The sequence below is a fragment of the Serinus canaria genome, chromosome 1A (assembly GCF_022539315.1).
Source record: "Serinus canaria isolate serCan28SL12 chromosome 1A, serCan2020, whole genome shotgun sequence".
Lineage (NCBI taxonomy): Eukaryota > Metazoa > Chordata > Aves > Passeriformes > Fringillidae > Serinus > Serinus canaria.
This window is the reverse complement of record NC_066314.1, coordinates 58,386,678-58,409,146: the sequence shown is the minus strand read 5'-3', so window position 1 is coordinate 58,409,146 and position 22,469 is coordinate 58,386,678. Positions and strand designations below refer to the sequence as shown.

General features: G+C 41.2%; 1 protein-coding gene across 2 annotated transcripts; it reads left to right on the top strand.

Moving 5' to 3' along the window:
- The first annotated feature begins 7,862 nt into the window (after positions 1–7,862).
- On the top strand, positions 7,863–12,844 carry MRPS33 (mitochondrial ribosomal protein S33). Of its 2 annotated transcripts, XM_018918671.3 has the most exons (4): positions 7,863–7,946; positions 8,420–8,595; positions 10,217–10,472; positions 12,506–12,844. In XM_018918671.3, the coding sequence occupies exons 3-4, from the start codon at positions 10,258–10,260 to the stop codon at positions 12,609–12,611; spliced, it is 321 nt and encodes a 106-aa protein (XP_018774216.1). In that variant the 5' UTR covers positions 7,863–7,946; positions 8,420–8,595; positions 10,217–10,257; the 3' UTR covers positions 12,612–12,844. The 2 variants fall into 2 exon arrangements, with proteins under 2 accessions (XP_018774216.1, XP_009092393.1); XM_009094145.4 differs by lacking the exon at positions 8,420–8,595 and having other exon boundaries at positions 7,869–7,946.
- The last annotated feature ends 9,625 nt before the right edge of the window (positions 12,845–22,469 follow it).

Below are 22,469 nucleotides of genomic sequence, written 5' to 3'. Positions count from 1 at the left end.
AGCTAAAACACAAGGGCAATATTTAACATTCCAGGCTCATTCAAATTCATCTCCCTGCAACACAAAGCAGATCTTAGCCCCCCCAGGTTTCACAAGCAGAGATTCAGCTCCAATCTGCTGCTCTCTGAGATCACAGCAGCCACTCTGTGTCCTGCTTACTGTCTTGCCAGCTTGGCAGTCAACATCTTCATATTCTACAGCTCCTTCTCCTCTGAGCTGGACAGGCTTCCACACCAACAGACCTTGCTGTGAGGACTGCTGCTTCCTTCAAGCCCATCTCTGCTTCCCTCTGTTTACCTTTTGGATACATCAAGCTCAGGCTCCTACCCAAAATCCTGCTGCAGGAAAATCCCCTTGCCTGCTGCAATGAGGAAGGTGACATTGCTCTGAATGCAGGAGTTGTACAGCAAGGTCAGTCGCTGCCTAAAGCCAGCTATGAAAGCAAGATGGCTCTCAACATCACCACCATTGGGCTCAGCTGAAAACAGGAGATATCACTTCATTAAAATTCATAGATCTTGTGACTCTCATAGAAATAGCAAGAAGAATCCAGGATGGCAGAGATGAGATATTAGGGCCAAAGAGTACTGACTGAGAGCAAAAGCTCAGACCTCTGTCTGCCAAAAATAAGCATATTTGGTAAGAAGTGCTTTTATTCTTAAAGTTACATCTAACACATTGATCTTCAATATATTAAAACCTGATTAATTCTGGTTTTTCTGTACTGCATCAATTTGTAGTTCATACAGGCAGCCTAATGTAAAGGTGCATCTGCAGTACTGTTAGTTTGCTTGACCTGGCAAGGCACACTGTACAACTTTCCCTAAACTTCTGACAGATTTCAGAATACATTGCTCATTCCCGGAGAGATTTTTGGACATGGTTTTTACCAGCAGTGTTTTGTGAGCTAATGCAGTGAAAGACAGTGCCACAGCCTTTGTAGATGGACAATGTGGTGTTTCATAAGGATTGTATCACATCTGGGATTGGCTCTCAGCTATTAATTAAATTCATTGCTTCTTTTAATCACGAAAGAAGAACAATGATTAATTAAAAATCAGAATTCATAGACGATAACAAGACATCACAGAAGCAACTGGAGAGAAAACCAGTAAGCAAAACAAAAACCAGTACCTGCTTGGAAAAATTATGTTCTCTAAAATCACTCCTTGATTTTGGAACAAGACTCAGAAGCAAGACTTCAGTCTTCATCTATTCTATTTGGTTGTGAAGTCCCAGCAGAGTAGATTCATTTAAATTATTTTTTTTAAAAAAGGTATATAAAAATACATTGTGTGCTGCTGTAAAAGCAGCTGACATCTAGGATGATAAACTCTCTATTTAGACACAAGTATGCTGCCATCTTCAGCACTTTTGCATTTACCTCTCTTCATTTATTATCACCAAGTATATTTGCATCAAAATAAAGCAGTTGGTTCTGCAGAGTTCATCTATTTGTGAAGTTCATTTCCCTACCTCATGCTTCAGAACTGTGATATCACAATTACACCTCATACTCTGAAGTTGTTCCAATGAGAACTGCTGGGCCATGAAAGACAGGCATTTATTCCCCTTTGCTGCAATGGCCTCCAGTAAGTACCCACCAAAGAAGAAACCATGGGGAGTACCAGGCTTCAGTGACCATACTCTGATTGTCCATGATAAAGAAACTGGTCTGCAAGAATTTACTTGTTTCCAGAGAAATAATGTTACAGGACTAAGAAACAAAATTTCCCAAGGACAAAAGAAAACAAAAAAAGAAAAAAGAAAAAAAAAGAAAGAAACCTGAAATTTCGGATTCACAGAAATAAAATCTGAAGAAGGAATTTTTCTCAGGAAAAAGGGAACAAATGTCCAGAAAGCATGTGTAGGAACATGACTTACTCAGCCTGGATACTAGCAAGGGCAGAGAGAAAGAACTGAACCAAAAAAAGCCTCTGTAGAATGCTTTTACAAGCTGAAGCAACTGAGGCTGAGAAGTGCATGCAGGATTGATTATGATTCTCTAGACAGGCAAATTCTAAACCAGAGAGCAGCTCTGGTTACAAAACTAACTGCAGCCTCATGTCACCCACCAGGACTGCAGCGAAGAACTCCAAACTGAAACCAAAACTGTTATCTGTTTCCATAACTCTGCCTTCAAAAGACTCTGTGGGGGAGAAAGGTTGATCAATGATGTTTAGGTCTACAAAGAGCACTACTGAAATGACTGGGTACCTGGGAGTCCAGCCAGATCTTGGAAAAATCTGCTGACTTAGAAATCAAGACAGCCAGAGTGGCTATGCAGAGTGCTCCCAAAGACCTAAAGATGTATCCTGTGATCAGCACTGGTCAAGATATCCTAAGGCAAGAAGGGACCTAAACCAGGCAAACATGGAGAGAAATCTGCATTGAAGTGCACCATAGAGGTCAACTATATACAAAATACATAGTCCTACAAATTATATAAAAAGATATACAAAATCAAAGTCTTCTGAAACTCAGGGGAACCACCAGCTCACAAACCCAAGAGGTCTAGATCCAAGACAGTACCTTGAAAAGAGTTCAGCTTGAAGAAACAGAAATGTTTCAGAACTCAAACAGACCAAATTAATCTCCTTGGATTTTATGTTTAAGAGATTGATTTATTCCTGAAAATTCTACTGCTGGAACATTTTTATTCACTCTGTTTTCACACTTGGTCAAACAGAATTAGAGATGAACAATTTTTGACCCCACTGGAAAGCCTTGGTGGATGTCCTTTCAGATGAGTGTTGCAAGAAATGATGGAAGAGAAACTACAAGAGCTTTTATCAGCAGTGAGCCAGATGTCTCCATTATTTCTTCTCTTTTGCTGATTCTGTCATTTTAATATTTTTCTTTTTTTTCCTCTCCTCTGCAATCCTCTGTTCCAGCCAAAAAAGATGTGTCTTTGTTACTGTTGCCTTTAAAAGTTTTATGTGCTTGTTGTTAGTAAAGTAACAACAACACTTCTGTAGTGTTGTTTTCCACAGGGGGAAGCTGAAGCATTTTCTAAGAATCAATTAATCTTCACAACCCGTTTCTGAAGCAGACATTATTTTCCCCAGTTTACAGAGGGATGAAATGGCAGATAGGTTAATTAACTCGCTCAAGGTCATTCGGTGAGTTAGCAATTGAGCTGCAAAAAAACCCCCAAGATTCAACAATTTCCATTCCCAAACCCTTCACCTAACCCCTAAGAAATATCCCTTCTCTTCAGTCTTAAGTATTTCATTGAAATCTATCACTGACCATTTATCCTGACATATTGTTGAACTCCAAATTAGTCAGTCTGAATGACAAACATGGAAGTGTGTGGAGACCCACAGCATCCTTTGCCTGTTCAGCCTTGTGCAGTGCCTGCTATGCTGGACAGCTCATCTCCCATTACAAATGGCTGTGTTACAGTTCTCCTGCAGAACTGCCAATATCATTCCAGGCATTGCTCCGAGGGCACTGCACAAGAGACAAAGGCACTGGCTTTCTTTCCCCAGGGGGAGGGAAGGCTGCCTCAACAGCCTGGCTGTTGGGGAAAGCAATAAACTCAAAATGCCAACTGGCTTTGAAAAATAATTTCTGTTTTCCTCTTCTGCCGCATCTCCCTCCCAAGTGTTCCCAGTGTTGGATAGCTGGAGCAGCAGTACTTAATAGTGACATCTTTGTGGATTCCACTCCAGCATTAGTTTGATGAGTTACTTTAAAATCAAAATATCCTTCAAATGCCCACCCAAAGTCTGTCAGACTCCCAACATTACACATCCTCTCCAGAGGGATTTGAAATTCAGATGTCTCTGTGGCTCAGCACGAATCACTGTGCTACAAAATACAGTTGAAGCTTGACAATTAATCATAAACACATAATGAATAACAAATTATTTCTAAACATGCATGTAGCCAATGCAGTTCTACCAAATGCTCAGAGGGTCCTTCTACTTACTCAGATGATTTTGTTCCCTTATGTCAGTATTTATAGCAAGAAAATGTTAGAGATCATGTTACAGCACAGTAGTTCTAAGCATAAGACTTAGGAATGAAGTTGATCACTTTGTCATACAGATACTGCTCAAATGCCTCATTTCCAAGATCAAATGTTACAAGTTCAGATTCTGCTTTCCTCTAAATGTCAATAAACAAGCACCAATGAGCAAACTGTCACCATGATCTTTTTTTCTTTTTGGGTATACCTTTGCCTTCTCAGAACAAACAATAGATCAAGTGTCGCATTTTGTCAAAGTTTTGCCTTAAAGCTGTCATTCAGTTATAAATAAAATACATATACAAGATTAATTAACTAGATAAACAGATCACTATTGATCAAAAAATATAACTCCAGACAAAATTACTGCCAATATTTGTAAGAAGGTCTTTATTGTACTTTATCATTAGGTCTCTTCCTCTTTTTTTTTTGGCTGCTTTGCATGTGTTCCATGAATGCCTCTCCACTCCCTTCATTTCTTTCCTCCACAACAGTCCCTGAACAGAGAATGCTCATGTTGTCTTCCACCCCAGGTCACTCTCCTTTAACTCCTTTCTAGGGTTTTCAGCTTTTTCACTCACCAATCTCCCACCAATTTTCTTGTTAATAATTGCTAACAAGTCCAAACACTTTGCTCTGCTTGCAACAAAAAGCTCAGGAAGATCTAACAGCATGTCCATCGAATTGAGCTCATCACAAACCCACCCATTCCTGTAGGCAGTCTCTGCTGCACCCTTCCATTCCCTCAGCATGCCAAGTCTCATTTGGACTGGGAAGACCTTGGGGTGGGGATGTTCAGTTTACACTCCCTGGCAGAATACAGGGAGACACAGAGTCCCAGATAAGGTGAGCAAGACTTTTTGGGTCCATGGATTGCAAACCAGATCATTTTCTGCAAGTTTGCAGATGTGTTGAGCTGTTGTTTTGTTGACTGATGTGACCCTGATTTTCCATCCTGAGTGTCTGCACGCTGCTTCACTGGCATGCTAACCCTGGCTGGGTGCTCTGCAAGCAATTCTCCTCATAACCACAGCAACAACAGTGCTACAGTGACATAAATAGGCCCTTCTAAGTGCACATCTTTACTTTGATTTAATAATAACAGTAAAGGCTGACAGGAGAAACAACTGAGCAAAAAGGCAGAAATATTTAACTAATGCAGACTTTTTCATATTTGTGCTTCCACCACACCAAACAGGTTGTGCTGGAGCCTGCAAGTATAGGCAGCGACAATATTTTAAGGAAAAGAGGAAGATGTTTTCCAGTGGTCTATATGCCAATTTTCAGAGTGTGGGTAACATGTAAGTAAAATATTTTCATTGATGAGGAGGAATGAGATTGAACTGATGTAACTACTGAATCAGGTAGGATGATTTACCAAAACACAATATTAAAATACTTTGCCTCAATCCTTTAACATAAATAAAGAAATTTGAAGATTGAGAAGGTAAGAGTGCCTACAAAACCACCATTATTTTAGAGATGCAGAGACAGTAACCTATTCCAACTAACCCTGTTGAGGAGGGGTGGAATGGATTGGGGCTGGCTGCAGAGAATCAGGCTGCTTCTACCTCCAATGAACTAGAATTGTGCTCAGTTTGAAGCTGTGTAAGGAAAAAGCCTCATTACAGCTTGCAAAAACTTCTTCTCTGACATTAATCCAGTCAGAATATTGAACTCACAGAGTTTAAACAACTTAAGCACAGAACAAAAAGGGAATGTTTGTTTAGGAGCCAACAATCATAATTTGATTATAGCAAGGACAGTTGTTTTAAAAAGGACAAAGGACAGTCCCAGTCAGGGAAATTGTCTCTCTTTCTCCCCCCACCACCCTCTCTCTCTCTCTCTCACACACACACACACACACATGCTTCAGAGAGACCTTCTCCATCAAGATGGGAGAACAGACGAGAAAATTGCGATTCAAAAATAGAGATAGATATGGAAATGAGAATACTTATGATCTTGCTCCAGAAGTCATGATTGCTTAATTAACAAAATGGCCAATTTTGGCTGAAGGACAACTTTGTCTCAGCAGCAGGGTGAAGGAAACACTCAGAAGTTAAAAGCATGTTATAGAACAACCATAGAAAGGCAAAAATATAGGAAAAAATGTTCTGTTAATACAAAAAAAGAAGACTACAGAAAAAGCATAAAGGGTGTGAATATAGACAGTAAAATCAGGGGTGCAATAATGCTGATGTGTATGTCTAGAAATGGTAAAATAGCACAGAAGTGGCAGAAATGCTAAAAACCTCTATTTCCTCCTTAGAAATATTAAGGAAGAGACACTTTTCTTATCTTGCAGGAAAAAAAGAAGAAAAAAGAAGCACTTTTTCATCCATTAGTCAGTAATGAAAATGGTAGACAATATCTACTAGAGCAAACATTTTAAAATTAGAATATCTACAGAACTTTTATATGACAGTGTTTGAATAACTGGCTAAAGAAATTCCATTAATGTTAATTCTTAATAATCACAGAATCATACAAAGGCTTGGGTCAGAAGGGACCTTAAATATCATCTAGTTCCAACCCCACCCTGCCATGGGCAGGGACACCTTCCACTAGATCAGGAATATAAATGAAATTAGAGGATCATGCCAATATTCAAATAGGACAAGAAAGGGGACTGGGTTGCCCAGGCCGTGAGGCTGCTCTGCCTGTGACAAGCATGGAAAAGGTGACAGAAAATTAATTAAGGGAGGATGACAGAATAACAATTTATTCAATGCTTGGCAGAATCTGCTCTTCTAGAAAACAGGGCGAACCAGACAAACCCAATTTGCTCCTTCGATGGCATTACACGTTTGGCATATAAATGCAATCACATAATTGTCATTTACTCAGATGTTTGCACAGAGTCTGATTTAGCACCTCCTGGCACTGATTAAAAATTAGCATAAATCAAGCACTGGGAAAGCTCATCTCTAATGGGATTGGCAGTGGCCAGAGAGGTGCCAGGAGAAGCATAGCAGGGTCAGGTGCCCAGTCCCACACCTCAGGGGCTCCCCTGGGCACACACCCCACTCCAGGTTTGGGGCACGAAGGTGAGTGACGATCTCACCACCTTCACCAGCAGCAAGAGACCAAGAGGACACTGGTGCTGAAAGACTGAGATTGCACAGGTGAGTTTGCCAAGGGAGATATATTTATGCCCCTGAATAACCATCTTCGAAAACAGGTAGCAGGATGGAAGCAAAAGTAGTGAGAGAAAGGACTGTCAAGGAGCACAGGAGCCCTGAATTTGGAGTAGAGAAACAATCTCTCCAAGCGGTTTGGAAACACAGTGGATGACAAATGTTTGTGGCTCCCAAACTCTCCCTTTCATCTCTTTTCAGAAAAACTAGATTTTGACATTTGTACCAGTTTGCAGCCGGGTCAAGAGTGAAGATACCCGGCTTTCGGCTCTTCATGTAAACTCATGCCTTCTGCCAAGAGTAAAACCAGCTTGCCTAAATTAACCTGAACACTTGTTCTATGGAGCAAGGCTGCTGACAGGATGTGTCACAACAGGGAAGGGTTTCCCTGACAAAACCAAAGAATAAGGTTCTATGTAGACTTGTCATCCTTTCAATGAGGATAACCACTTTAATAATTTTGTTATTAGATTTACGTATATAACTGCAAAGGTGCTTACAGTAGGGCAAATGAAAGAAAGGGAGTCACGACGAAAAGGTTTTGTTTGTTCTTGGCGCAAGAGGGTGCGACCCTCTCGTGGTGTGATCCTTGAGGGCCACTTCCAGCTCAGGAGACTCTGTGATTCCGCGGCTCCACGACCTCGAGGACAGCACCTGACGAGGCCCAAGGTGAAGAGGAAGGAGGACGAACAGCAGAGACGAGGAGGAGCAGGAGGAGGAGAGGGAGGAAGGTCCCTCCCTGGGCCGCCCGTCCCGCCCCCCGCGTCACCCGTGCGCGCCACCTCCGCTCGGGCAGCGCCGCTGCTCCTCCGGCCGCGGCTCAGCGCGGGGTGAGCGGGGCCGAGCCGAGCTGAACCGGGCTCTGGGGTGCCGGGCGGGGCCGTGTCCCCGGGAGCCGCAGCCCTCGGGCGCGTCCCGGGGCTCCCGTGCCTCAGGGAAGCGGGGCCGGCCAGGCCTGAGGCGGGGTCGCGCCCGACGCGGGTTGGCCTCTGAGGCGGCCTGGTTTTCCCCCCGTGCTTCCTGGTCTTCCCCCCGGCAATGCAGAAATAACGCCGGGGAAAGAGCGTTCTCCTGGCGCGCTCCGAGGGAGAAGGGAGCGCTCCGAAACGAGCGGGTGGATCGGGAATAAAGAATAAGGCAGCCCAGGGAGGGAGCGCTTGGCTTTGGGAGCAGGGAGCCGGGAGCTGGTGGAGCGGCAGCACTGAACGTGGGGGTTGGTGTAGGTGTGCCAGCTCCTGGTGGGCGATCCTATAGGTGTCATTGCTGGAAGTGACAATAACGAAAGTCCTCATTCGTCTCACAGGTGTAACATCTCACAGCATCACCCTAGAACAGGCTCTGGGAGTCTGCAGCCTTCGCTTTGCTCCTCTCCCAAGCGTTCTTAGTCGGGCAAGCATTAATGGAAGTCTGCAGCCTCAGCTTGGGTTGTTACAATTCTTTAACGAGTCAGGAGTGAAAATCGGGTTCCTCAGACCACAGGTTTGCTTTGCTCAGGAGCTAAAGGCATTTTCATTTTAAGGCTGCAGTAAGTAGAGATTAAGCAAGTTGTGTGTTTGAGTCTGGTGATAAAGACACACTTTTGGAGTCCTGTGATGAAGAGTTTGGGGGACAACTTGCTTTGTCTCTGAATGCAGGAATTAGAACTGGCTGTTCTGAAAGAGAAGATTTAGCAAAATTTAGTGATTATTTCCCCCTGTAATAGTTGCTCATGTTGAAGTGCTGCCCTGTAATCATTTAAGAGCTTCTGTGTTCTCACACTAGGCCTACTGCCTTAGCTCAACGTCTCTGATGGTTTACCTTCCCTTTTGTTACTTCCACCATATTTCTCTCTTCTTAAATTACTTGTATTATTTTCATGTTTGTGTTTTTTTCCTGCTACCTTTAGAGTGCTTTGCTAACAGGAGTAAATCAAAGCAGGTCCTCCAATGAGCAAAGATATGTATGTGAGGTTATGAATACTCCAAATTTGTGTTATTAAACAACAGGCTCTGTGTGATCATACTGAAGTGGACTTAGCACTGTCCTGATGATTATTCTTATCCATGATCTTTAATTTGTTATGGTCATATTCTGGAATCAGCTGTACAATATTTTTTAAAACAAGATTTTAAACTTTAACCTCAGTGTCATGCTCTTGAAGGAATTTGTCTGAAGACATATCACTCATTCAAAAAGGCAAAGTACAGAGAAAATACTATTTCAGATACAGGACTATGGGGTTCCTATTCTTGTCTACTACAACCAGTTCTGCAAAGAAAGAGTAAAGAAGACTTAAAATGGGGAGGGTTAGAAAAGCTGAAAGAAAACCCTTCTCATGCTACTTTAGCAGAGTGGATGTTGTCTGGTGGCATAATACCAATGTTTTTTTCTTCGGGGCATTTTTGTTGCAGAGGTTTTTAGGTGAGAGATAACTAAAAGAGACTGGGAAGCTGCTGATTGATTTTCTTGGAAAAAAGAATATGGCATGGGAAAATTATTGTTTTCCTCTCTAAAAGAATAGTTATTGTGAGAGACTGAAAAGTGAATGGAGAAAAAGCTGATGGAGATGATCAAGGGGAGGGAATTGAGGTGGGAAAGATCTGTGTGATTCATCTAGAGACACATGATTTGTTTATAGCTCATTGTTACATGGATTATTATAACAATGTTTTAAATAGGGTGAGAAACTTCCATAAGGAAAACTTCCCAGGTCATTTTCTCTGTATGTTCAAGTGGTGCCTTACTTTTTGCTTGTGCAGCAGTCGGAATCACACGGGTGCAATTTTTGGCAAAGCCTCACACTGTAATTGTTCCTGTGGATGGAGTTTAAAGGTTGTCTTGAGCAAGCTGAGTGAGTTCAGCTAATAAACCATGGTAAATTGTGGTGCAGTGCACTTCTGTAGTTGGTATTGCTGTCTGTAGGCTGGGAATTGTCCTGGAATTCATGCAGATGTTCTTTATCAGCAGGATTATGTGCTAAAGTATTAGACTGGTTTTATGCAAGGAATATGTGATGTCAAATGAGTGCTCAGTGATGATACATTCCTTTGTTTGCCTTAATTCTGGGGTAGCTGGTTCTACTCTGAGCTGGGTGAAGAGCTGTGGCTGTCTGCTTTTGCAGGAAGGTCCATCTGTGTGTGTGTGCCCACTGCTCCTGGGGAGATGTCCAACGTTTCCAGCTACGCCCTCCGCATGGCCCGGCTCAGTGCCCAGATATTCGGCGACGTGGTCAGGCCCACGGACTCCAAATCCATGAAGGTGGTGAAGCTGTTCAGCGAGCAGCCCCTGGCTAAGAGGGACGAGGTGCACAACTGGTACCCCCCTCACAACACCTACTACGCCCTCATGAAGAAACTCCGCTACTTCGGGCTCTACAGGTGCTTGGAGGGTGGGAGCAGCTTGGAGATGGGAAGGGGGTGGCTGGGAGTCTCGTTCTAGTTGTTTTCAGGATGGTGGAAACGAGGGATTCACAGAACAACCAGTGGGGAGAACTTGAAGTGTAGAAACCGGGGAGATAGACGTGGGGGGGGCAATGAGTTGGGGAAAATTTTGAGGGAGGGCCCCAACCTCTGACCAATCACTTGATACCCCTGCTGGAAGGTTCTAGAAAGAGGGGATGGGAGGCCACGTGATTGACAGGGGCCCAGGGAGGAGATTGGGGAATGAATCAACAGAAATTAGAGGATTGACATGGGGGAGGAGGGAAGCAACTTGGGACAAACCATTTGGGGAGAGTGGGGGTACATAGATCAAGTCATTACAGAAACAGAGCAAAGGTAATAAAAACACGTTGGGGCTGGTCAGGCAGTGACTGGATGGTCACAAAGAGGACACGGTGACAGTTTTCCTCAAGGGAAGTGTTTCCTTCTGAATATGGCATATGGAAGTAGGCACTTGATTGTTGGCACTGAGGGCAAGGAGAGCAAAAGTGACTGCTGTCTAACTTTTATCATAATTGGAACCTTTTGTGAGAAGGACTGGAGGTTTAGTTGTGGGCAAGCAGTTACCTAAGAAATAATTCCTGCATTTGCTTTGTGGGGAAGAAAAGAAACCTTTCTGATAGACAAGAGATGCATCTATAGTTCTAAATATGGCACATGAATGTGCTACAGGGAGGTAATGTTAACAGCAGACTTACCATACATTTCTGTCATTCAACAACTAATAAGTGAAATTTAGAAGAGACAGTCTCTGTTAGGCCAGAGGACCTTTTTCTTCTTCAAAATAAATTAAATTAAATTCAAATGTGATTTCAATAGTCTTGTTAATTCCCGCTTCATGCAAACCAGTTGTCTTAATTTCTAAATTAACTCACACAGTCTGTATCAGGGAGAATTGTACTGTTGAAGAACATCAGCAGGAGTCAAGTGCACTTCTTTCACTTCAATCAGGTAGCACTAAAAAAATCTTTGAAAGTGGGGCTGCAAACCCTGTATGGTCAAAACAGATTACTTGTTGCTAGTATGACAATACTAACCATCAAGGATTGCACCCAGGATGCTCTTGCTTTAGGTAGGTGTGCCAACACTTCCTAGACTGGCTGTTTGTTTACACAGAAAGCCTCAATATGATGCTAATGTTCTTTACTCTTTTCCTTCCCCTATTAAGTTCCTTCTCTAGCTGTGTACAGAGAGTTGGTAGAAGAAAAAAAATGTGTAATGAAGAATCATAGATTAATGAGGCCTGTAATAAATCACAAGCTTTTTGTTTCTATTTAGAGAAGTTGTGTTTAAAAATAGCAGTGCAGCAATCTTAGGCCACATAGGATGCAGTTATGATTTTGAAAATCACTTTGCACTAAAAAAAATACAGGGACAGATTAATAGCATTTATTAGAAAGTGATTGAGGATTAATTATCCCTGCCAACCCCTTCATCCTCCTTCCTATTTTACTTTCTTATTACTATTCTCCCAGTACCGATGCCATCTTCATAACTCATTCCTGAAGTCACCTGAGAGCAGTGCCATGTGCTGTAATTACTGCTCAGCATGGCCCTGTTTCCCTAGGAGCTAATGACCTGAACACAGAAACACAATGTGCTCTCGCTGCACTGCTGAGCTGGATAACAAGGGGGAAAATCTTATTCTTGTCTCTTGCTGATTTTTGCATTTTACTGCTCATTTAAGCAAAGGGGATCAAAAAATGCAATTGAAATAATACATATATGCACACACCCTTTGTGGCTGAAAAGTACAACCCTGTTCTGAAAGTATCAGAGGAAATCTCTCATGTTATTCAGTGATACTGCTAGGAGTAACATGGAATATATTGCAGCAAGCTTCAGTATGGGCTTCATGGTTAAAAACGTTTTGATTTTTGTTTTTTTTTCATTAGCATGTAGTTCAAAGAACTATTCATATCTCTGCACCCAAGAAAAAGAGTAAACTTTATTCCTTCTTCCCCACATAGGGATGAGCATCAGGACTTCAAGGAGGAGATGAGGCGATTGAAAAAGCTCCGTGGCAAGGAAAAACCAAAGAAGGGAGAAGGAAAGAGAGCTCTCAAGAAGAAGTAGTGCTGCTTGAACAGTGTAACTGACTGCTCTGGAAATGGTGGGGAATGGCTGGAGAAGGCTTGGCATGTGGGCTGTGTGTGGGGTACAAGAAACACGCTGTGAAATTGTGGACTCCACCTTGGGAATGCACTTGTGTCTTTGAAGTTCTACTGGTTTTGAATTTCTATACTTCAAATATAATGTGTCTTGCAGCACAGTAATAAAAGAAAAAGTGCTCAATGTTTTCCTTGAAACCACCTGTAGCTGTTTCAGTTTTACTTGATCTGGAAATTGTTTGCTTTTCATTGTCTGTTTACTTTCTTGTATTATTATCAACACTGTTTTACGTGTGGCCACAAAAAAAACAAGGATTCCTGCTTCTGCAGCTGCTTGTCAATCTTACCTGTTATAATTAGTTTCATTTCAGGTAGCTCTAGTGCTATTTTTTTTTTAAAGTTTTTTAAAGTTTTTAAGTTTTTTAATTTGCTGTTACACCCTGTTATTCTGTGCTTTTCACTGGACAATGTGTCCCAAACCACTGCCTGCCCGCAGCACTCTCATTGTACCCTAAACTTTTAGATGCTACAACAGAAGAGGCTCAGATATTAAGTAAATCCATATCACAATGGAACTATTATATGCAATAATGAAATTTTAAATATTTTTTACAGTAAACTTAATCTGATTGCTTGGAAGACATGTATGAAACACTACCTAAGACAATGAACATTTTTATTAGCATTCAGTAGGGGTTTTATCACTAGGCTCCTTTGGTTGCTAATGTTAGTTATTGGTGGATCTGCATAAATTTGTAACAGGTTAACAGCTCTACCTCACCAAGGTTATTAATTGAAGAGGTGCTGATTGTGTTTAAAGGTGTTTCTGGTGAGCTGCATAGTTCTTCTTCAGTGTCCTTACTTCATGTTACCTGCTTTTCTAAGCTGTTAGAGAAGCTGATTTTAGGAAATCAGCAGTGTTGTGGGAGAAGCACCTGAGTTCTCACCACAGTCAAACAAATGCTGTAGAAGTTAATATTTTATATGCACTGCTCTGTACTGCAGTGGTAAGTTTCTCTCTTATTCTAATTTAAAATCCTATTAGTAACTTAGAACTTTTGCTCAACTGTAATGTTCTTAAGCCATTTTTGTGTTCCATGTGTTGTCTGTGGGTTGTGACCTGTCTGGTACTGAAGTACCTGGAGCCTATCAGGGGCCTGCCAAGAAGTTTGTGGTGCTGGGACATGAGCATGCAGCTGAGGGGAATGGTCTGGCTCCCTTGAACTCATCTTTGGGAAGAAGGGCAGCATGGACTTACATACTGGGCAGGAAAGAATTATCCAGGTAGAAAGGTTGCTGCTGCCTGACACTTTCTGGCTAGGAGTGTGAGGGGTGAGGTTGTTACCTTGCTTGCTTTGGTGAAGAGAAGGACGCATTGTGAACCTCTTCAGCAGAGCTACTGCAGCAGCTCTGCACAGCTTTTGATGACTTCTAAAATTAAATCCAAAATAAATAAAAATGTTTTCCCAGCTATTTAAGGTAAAAAGTCAAGATCATCTCTTCTGGTGCTGCAAAACTCTTAAAGCTTTCACAATATAAACACGCAAGGGATCAAAAAGTGTGCACGCATCAAAAAGGGAATTGTGGTTCTGTAAAGGAAGTGTGAATGGCCTTAAGCTTTGTGTGTGGGGGCACACTTGGTTATGAGTAACTTACAGCAATATATAACATACTTGTGCAACATGATGAAACTGATGGAAGTGCCTGTGAAGTAAGGGATGTGAGACAAATGGACTGAAACGTTGATTTTCACCTTTTTTATCAGCATTTACAAAAGCAAATGGATGGAGCAAATAAAAACAACCTCTTTCTGAAAAAGTATAGTACAAGAGAGGTTGCCCTGCCTAATTTCTCATTATTTTTCTTCTGTAATACTCATTTGCTAGAACTTGGTCTTTTCAAAAATGGTTGTTTCCCTTCCCCTAAGTCTTCAGCCTAAAATAATGATGACTCAGCCAGAATGGGAGCATATCCTAGTGTTAGTATAATCCATTGCTTGCTGGGAGCATTAGCATAACTATTTTGTTCCAGAAAATGCAGCCTTCTCCTTTCCATAGCTGGGATAGAAATAAGCACTTTCCTACCTCCCTTCTAGCCTGTGCTCTGTCATTTAGGAATAGCATGGCATTTCAGACTGCATTTCATCAGTCACAGGGACTAGACAGATTTGGAGTCAATCCTGAAGCATCACAGGAGGTATAATGCAGTAGGTGTATTTAGGGGAGGAAGGAGAGTTCTGGCTACGTTCTGAAGGGTAAGGATAGGAGCACTTATGCTTTATACAGCTATTGGTATAATGGTGTTTTATGTACATCCATTTTATGTACAAATTACCAAGTTTAACTAGATCTTTATTTTCAGTTTTTCCCTTAAAATTATTTTTTTCACCATTGAAACTGCTGTGTCTTGTCACAAAATTCACTATTTTCCTGAGGAAATGAACTGACTACCCTCAGAAGATGTATGTTTTAATTCTTGATCAGAATAAACCTGGTTAGCTGACCTCCAAGGGGCTAACTGAGAGTAAAAACTAACCTCTTCCCAATCCTAAGCAGTTTTATTAAGTGCCACTGTTTCTTTATTTTGCAGTGCTTTAGCTATGCCTGTCTTTAATTAGACTCTGGTATGATGTATTCATAGCTGTTGAGCACTGCTGTGATAATCACAAGCTATTTTGTAAACAGGCTGACCCAGTTGCTGTATATATCCTATAGGGAGTGCAGCTATTGCCAGAACCTCTTACTATTGCAAGCCCTGCAGACAGGCAGAAGCTCTCTTGCATGTGACTCTACTTTGTAATGGTGGAAAGAAAAAAAATCCTTCAGTCTTGCTTTCTGGCAGAGCTACCAGTGCTTTAAAAGATCTGTGCTCTGCTCAGAAAAGTAATAACTTGAACAAAGTTTCTCCTAATGTGGAAAGAGTCTGTTCTACTTATTAAAACAGCATGCTGAGTTTACACAGCTCACAGTGAAATGCACCTGAATTTCTCTAAGGTTTTAGATAAATGCTTTGTCTTGCTTGCCTTTGCTTCCCCAAGAGTAAAATTAGAATAATGATCCCTTAGTGAAGAGCGTCATAAGGTTAAGCTGCTTCAAGTCTGGGAGTTTACCCCAGGAGAACCTTGTCATGGGCAGCTTAGTCTGGCTCCTGTGGTAGCACCTGGAGCTCTGTTGTTTCAGAGACATGGTTCTATGCAACAGCTAAGGACATTTTTAACACATAAGATAAGGTGTGGTATGTTACTTTGTTTGCAGTTCTACTTTAAATGTTTAAAGTGTCAAATGCTGAAAAAATCTTAATTTGGTCAGAAAGTAAAAATTTTAAAAATCACAGTTGTTTCTTAAACTATAAATATTTTTGAAAATTTGAAGTATCTGTGTACATCTTCCTCTGCCACTTTGAGTTTGAAGGCTATTTTATGATAATTTTAAAAAATCAACAAAGATGAAAAGATTCACAAATTTAATGTTTTATGATTTTATGTTTTTGAAAAGATTCACAAATTTGAAAGGCTACTTTGATGAGGGAATGACTGTGTTTTGTGTTCTTTTAAAGCAGAAAGGATAATAAGCAAGAAAAAGAAATGCTATGGGGATCTCAGATCAATTTCCTTAAACTCAGTTCTCCTCTGTAACTGTTGTGAAATTTCTTGCACAGTCCCTTGGCAGTAGATTCTGAAAAGAAAATCCTTCAAGGGGACATTCTCTCTTCATCATCTTGATACTGAGTTGTGTAAGAGCAGAAACTCTTCCTGGTTAACTTCCTGTAGGTGCAGTATCATGTCTCTAAACTGTCCAAACAACAATGGAAAACTCAAAGGTTCTAACAAAAATTTAAGAGGAAAAAAGATTGTATGAGGCAAATAAGAGAAGGCAGAAATGAAAACAATACCCTTATCACAAATCCTAGAGGTAAAACTTGAATTATGTGTAGGTCAGCTATTTCAAATGGATCTTTCTGTGCCTGCACAGCTGGGGTAGCATGAAAAAAGGTGGTTTTGTCTTTTCATTCTTTCTTTTCCTTGTCCTTATCCTCAAGCAGCATAATAATAATAATAATAATAATAATAATAATAATAATAATAATAATAATAATAATAATAATAATAATAATAATAATAATAATAATAATAATAATAATAATAATGTCTTGAATACAAAGAGGAAGGAACAGACAGGAAAACATCTGAAAGAAAAGAATTTCTTGTGAAGGCTCAGTCACAGCAGAGCACAGCAATAATATGTTCAGATGGGGAGGAGCATAACTCTAGGCAGATGTTAGAGAGACATCACCACCACACTGGCTGGGAAGTTATTTAGGGTTGTCTAAGGGAAAATATATGAAGTCAACAGCATGATAATCATGACATCAAAGCATCTTTATACATACTGTGTTGAATTGTTTTGGGTGGAATATTGGGGGAAATTCCACAAAGTGAAATGCTTAGAAAAACTGAGAAGGTTCCCAAGAAGGGGGTTTGGTTATTGTTGTCTGAGTCAGGCAGAGCTGGGCTGAGCCAACTGTTATAAAATATAGCACTGAGACCACTTCTCTCCTGGAGCAGGAGGAGGCAGACAGGATGACCTAATACATTTTCTCCTATCATAGCTAGGTCTTTGAAAACAAATCTCACCAAGAGCTAAAAAAGGATTTTTATATCCATTAGGTTTTCTGTCTCTGCTTGAAAGTACTTCACTTCATCCCAGGGCTCCTAAAGCTGTTTGTAAATATTTCATAGAGTTCAGAGGGTCTCTCTCACTTCAGTTGTTATTTCTGTGTGTCTTATGTTTGTCTCATGGGCTGCTTCAGTAAATAGGCTTTTAATGGTTTTAGGAGCAAAAAGCACCTGAGGTCCAGAAAGTCTAAAAGCCATCCTACTGCCACACACAGTGGTGTGTTGCTGCAAATATGTAATTGTGAGTGCAGCACATTCCTGTTCCACTACTGTGGAAACAGAGGAATGTGCCTGGATAAAAGTGAGTGGGGTCGCTTGCCTCCCACCTTTCAAAACCAGATCTCTAAAATGGGATTCCAGGTTAAAACATCTCCAGAAGTGGCCTCACTTTAGAAGCTGCATAAATACTGAGCATCTCCAGCTGGTATCAGTGGGATTTACCTCTGTGTACAGGTAAATCCAGTGCCAGCCTTTGGCTGATGGTGGTCTCTTCAAGACGAATCCTCATCTCTCCAAGACTCTGTCATGTCTGTGCATGCCTAAGGCGCTTCCCCAGTGACATTCCCCAGCTGGACCTGATGATATCTGTGGGTTCCTTCCAGCTCAGCAAATGGTGATTCAGTGTGGATAAGAGTTGTGTAAAGCTCTCTGGGTGCCATGCATTGGTTTCTGCAGAAAAGAGAGCTTCAGTAGCTCTAGGAGAGCCTCATCCATGAGATATTGTGCTGGCACGCAGGTGATGGTGACTTATTTACAACCAGCCACCACTATGGACAAGGTGAGACATTTCTAATTTCTATATTTGCATGCAAAGGAGCCTGTGTGCAACAGGCAGCATCAAGCTCAGAGTGCCTCTGAGGAGCAACAAGCAATGAGAGTATTGCATTCAGTATTGAACTGGCTGGTTAAGAGGAAGTTCATTGCATTTTTTAAATTATGTGCAGGTAAGTATTGTTCATTAGCTCCAAACCTCACAAATGCTTTCTGAGTCAACAGCATAAACTGAAAAGTGAGAATTAGGCTACAAATGTTAGGGTTGTTACTGGCAACTAGAAAATAACCTTGTAGCCTCCTTATTTTTCTTCTTGTGCACTTATTTCTGCTTGTATGCTGCAATGTTTGCCGAAATACTGCTCTGTCACCTGACACCAATAAAGCCAATGGCGTGATCTGTCTCTGTATTTTCAAACTCAAGTTGTTTGATAGCATCTTCAAGTTAATTAATAAATATTATTGCCCTTGAGGACAGATAGTAAGGTATTGACTAGGCATGCAAACCACTTAAAAATCAGATGAAATGAAGATATAAGCTGCAGTCATTGTCGTGGTTTCACCCAAGCTGGCAGCTGAGCCCCACACAGCCACTCACTCACACCCACCCCAGAGGGATCAGGGAGAGAACTGGAAGGATAAAAGGTGGAAAACTCATGGGCTGGGATAAAGACAGTTTAATAGAGAAAGCAAAAAGCTGCACACACAAGAAAAGAAAAACAAGGAATTGATTCACTGCTTCCCATGGGCAGGCAGGAGTTCAGTCATCTCCAGGAGAGCAGGGCTCCATCATATATAACAGTGACTTGGGAAGAGAAATGCCATCACTTCAAACATGATCCTTTCTTTTTCTCCTTCTCCTTCCTCCTTCCTCCCACCTTTATATAGTGAGCAGAATGTCATATGGTCTGGAACATCTCTTTGTTCAGTTGGGGTCACCTGTCCTGACTGTGTCTCCTCCCAACCCCCCAGTCACCCTCAGCTTCCTCACCAGCCTCACAAAAAGCAGAAAAGGCCTTGGCTCTGTGTAAGCCCTGCCCAACAATAACAAAACCATCTCTATATTATCAACCCTGTGTTCAGCACAAATCCAAAACAAAGCCCCATACCAGCCACTGTGAAGAAAATTATTCCTCCCCTAGCCAAATCCAGCACAGTCAGGTAGAACACCCCAGAGGGGGGTAGCATAATTTGTGTTCATTTACCAAAACTAATGTGTCTTCCAGAGAAAGAGGTCTTCTCATATCCAAAAGGAATAAGAGCCTTCAGCAGAACTGCAAGCTTCAAGCAATTGACAGCATCAAAAGCATTGAGAGGCCATTGGCCACTTCACCAGAAATTTTGCCTGTGGCCAAGGGCATATTCACAGGAATGAGGACAGAGCAACATGGTTAGGAGACTGTCCTAATTCCCACTTGCTTGGTGAGCAGCTTCCTTTTACAGGAGAGACTAAATGTCTGTGAGGCCTGTGTTGTCTTGGTGGTAGTGAGGGCTAAAAGACAAGGACAGATTATGAACAGTGATACTGATTCTGTCAGCAAAAGACTCTGATGTTTTAATGTGTAAGACATGCATGTGTGTATTACAAAAAAAACATTAATTTATAGAGGTTATCCATCCTATCTGACCTATTCCTGAAGAATAATAACCCTTAAAACTCCAGCAATGTGGAATATTGCCCTGAGAAACCCGAAATATCACCATGTTCTTACTCACCCACATCAAAGCTGCACTTTCTGTATTTGAGTCCTGTTATTGGTTTAGATTTTTTAAACTCTCGAAATATCCTTTCTTCAGGCCAACACCAACCCTCATGGACTTTTTCTGCCCTGAGAAGAGGCTAGAAACTGAAAGGTGCAAGTTATTATCTAAACTTTTATTAGATCAGAGATGTAGATAGTTGCCAACATGTCCGTAAAGTGCTAGAGAATCAAATAACTGCAGGTAGTCAGGCCAGGGGAAGCTCAACTACTCTGGGAATTATGATGGAAAATCCTAAGACTGGAACATAATTGGAAGAATCATTTTCTGAACAGTAAAATTATTTGATTGAGGTGGTATCCTTTCCTGCCCTTTCTTGGAACATACTCAATAACATTAGGGGGGGGGGGGTGTGCCTAAATTGGATGGTTTTGAGTTGTAAAATGTGATTATTCACACTGGAATAATAATGTGAGGCATATAACACTGTTCAGTCCTTAAAGCTGATCAGCTTATCACTGTCCAACACAAAGGACTCAGAAATCAGATATCTGAACAAGCTGAATGTGTTAAAGCAGTGACCAGGGATGCTATGGGAACAGGAGGGTCTGGACTAATCTTTGCAAACATGAGATGTGGTCCTGGTTTTAGTAAAGTACATCAGGCAGGAAAACCAGTCTTCCTTGCTCCTTTGTTTCCCTGTTTTCATCTGCTTCTCGTTTCCTAGGAGAGCTGCATCTTCTTCTCCAGTGTCTACTTGGACTGCATTCTCCCTCCATCTCATCTTTTACCCCATCCCTCCCCTTCTTTTCCCCTGGCTGCCATTTCTGTTCCCTTCATAGTGGTTTCAGGGCTCATGCTGAGGGTCCCTCAAATGCCACATAGGTGGGTATTTACACTGCTTTTGAATAACTGGGTTTTTTTTTGTTTCCCCTGCAGGGACAAGAGTGAAGGCAGGAAGCAGCAGGGAGAGCAGCAGAGCACTGAGGGGCAGCGCTCACATGGTGGACCCCAAAGTCAGCACTCACAGGGGGAAGGGAAGAGCTCAGCACTCACCTGGTGGACCCCAAAGTCAGCACTCACAGGGGGAAGGGAACAGCTCAGCACTCACATGGTGGACCCCAAAGTCAGCCCTCACATGGTGGAAGGGAACAGCTCAGCACTGGGTTCTGGTGACACCAAATGGCAAGCAGGGTATGGAAGGGGCCCAGAGGCAAAGTCACTCCCATGTCCCAGTTCCCATCACCTTTCCTGCCTCCCATATATCTCCAAAGAAAAATGTTTTGCTTTTTACTTTCTGAAGGTTTGGGCTGGGGTTTAGGGAGAGAAGAGCAGCAGTTTTACAAATAATGACTGAAATAAATTATGCTTTAATCAAATGAAAACTATGTAAATATTCTAAAGATTGTTACAAGAAAATCTAGAATAGGCCAGTTATTTTTATATAAAATAAAGCTTGTTAGGTCAACATTGCTTTTAATGGTAGAATGAAAACTGAATTAAGAATCTCGTGGATTGACATTTTTGTCCTTGTTTTCCCTACTCCTGTTTTACTGGCAGTCTCCACCCATCCTCATTGCTTCTACTCATGTATTTAATACAGAGGCAAAGAGCTATGAAATCTCCATCAGCTAAAAAAAAATCACAGATAAGAGTGTTCAGCAGCAAAGTTCAAATCACCATCTGAATATTATCTAATTTCACACTGAAAGTATGAATGTTTCAGGTTTAGCAGTGTCACAGAATGATAAATGTCCTGAACTAGTTCTCAGGAAGCTCTAAATGAAACAATACATATGCTCTGTACTGGAATAGTTTAAAGTAAAGGAAAAGGGGAATAAAACAAAAAACAAAAGAAAAAAGCAGCCTCGTTTTTTCTATTACCTCAAAGTGGATCAATCAGACAGCAATTCCTAGAAAAAAAGAAAACTTGTATAGTATATCTTAGAGTGGGAGAGATAATAAACTGCTATAAGTGCTAAAGAGCTGCAAGAGAAAAAAATTATCTGGGTTATATCCTTAAAAATATCTTCTACATTATTTTCCTGGGAACAAAGTAATTTTCTTAGGTGTGTATTATTATGACTACTAATCAGAAAATGACTGAACTCTGGACAATAGCCTAATTTTTGTTCTGCTTCACCTTTTCTGTCCAAGGTAACAGGCAACACAACTGGTGTCATTGGAATCTGTGTTTTTGCAAATTATTCAGACCTGTATTTCTGCTGTTATGACTGAGAATTTAAACAAGCACTTTCAAATGTGCATGGGCCAAGCACAAATGCTACAATTTACAGGACAAATACTGTTATTTCAGTGCATGAAAAGGCTATGCAGTTTTTGAAATTTGGATAAATGTTAAGGGCACTTCAGACATCCTGAATCAAAGCTGTATCAAATTTTCACATCACTTAAAAAAAATCATATCAATTATCACACCAGTATGCAAATCTTGTCATTGTTTTGATTAAGAAAGTGGAATGCTGAATTTTTTTGAGATACTGTCTTCTCTTGAGAGTATATAATAAAGGAGACCAAGATTAAGTTTCATCTAGTATTTCTTTTGGATATTCACATTTTGGAGCATTTCATGAAGATCTTAAAAAGTTTTGGTGATCTGTCATGGGTTTTTTGGGTTGTTTGTTTGTTTGGGATTTGGGGGTTTTTTGTTGTTTG

What these genes read in the sequence shown, in the direction of transcription:
- MRPS33 (XM_018918671.3), top strand. Translation starts at nt 10,258, where the DNA reads ATGTCCAACGTTTCCAGCTACGCCCTCCGCATGGCCCGGCTCAGTGCC. An exon ending in CGCTACTTCGGGCTCTACAG is followed by an intron (nt 10,473 to 12,505) that starts GTGCTTGGAGGG and finishes TTCCCCACATAG; the next exon opens with GGATGAGCATCAGGACTTCA.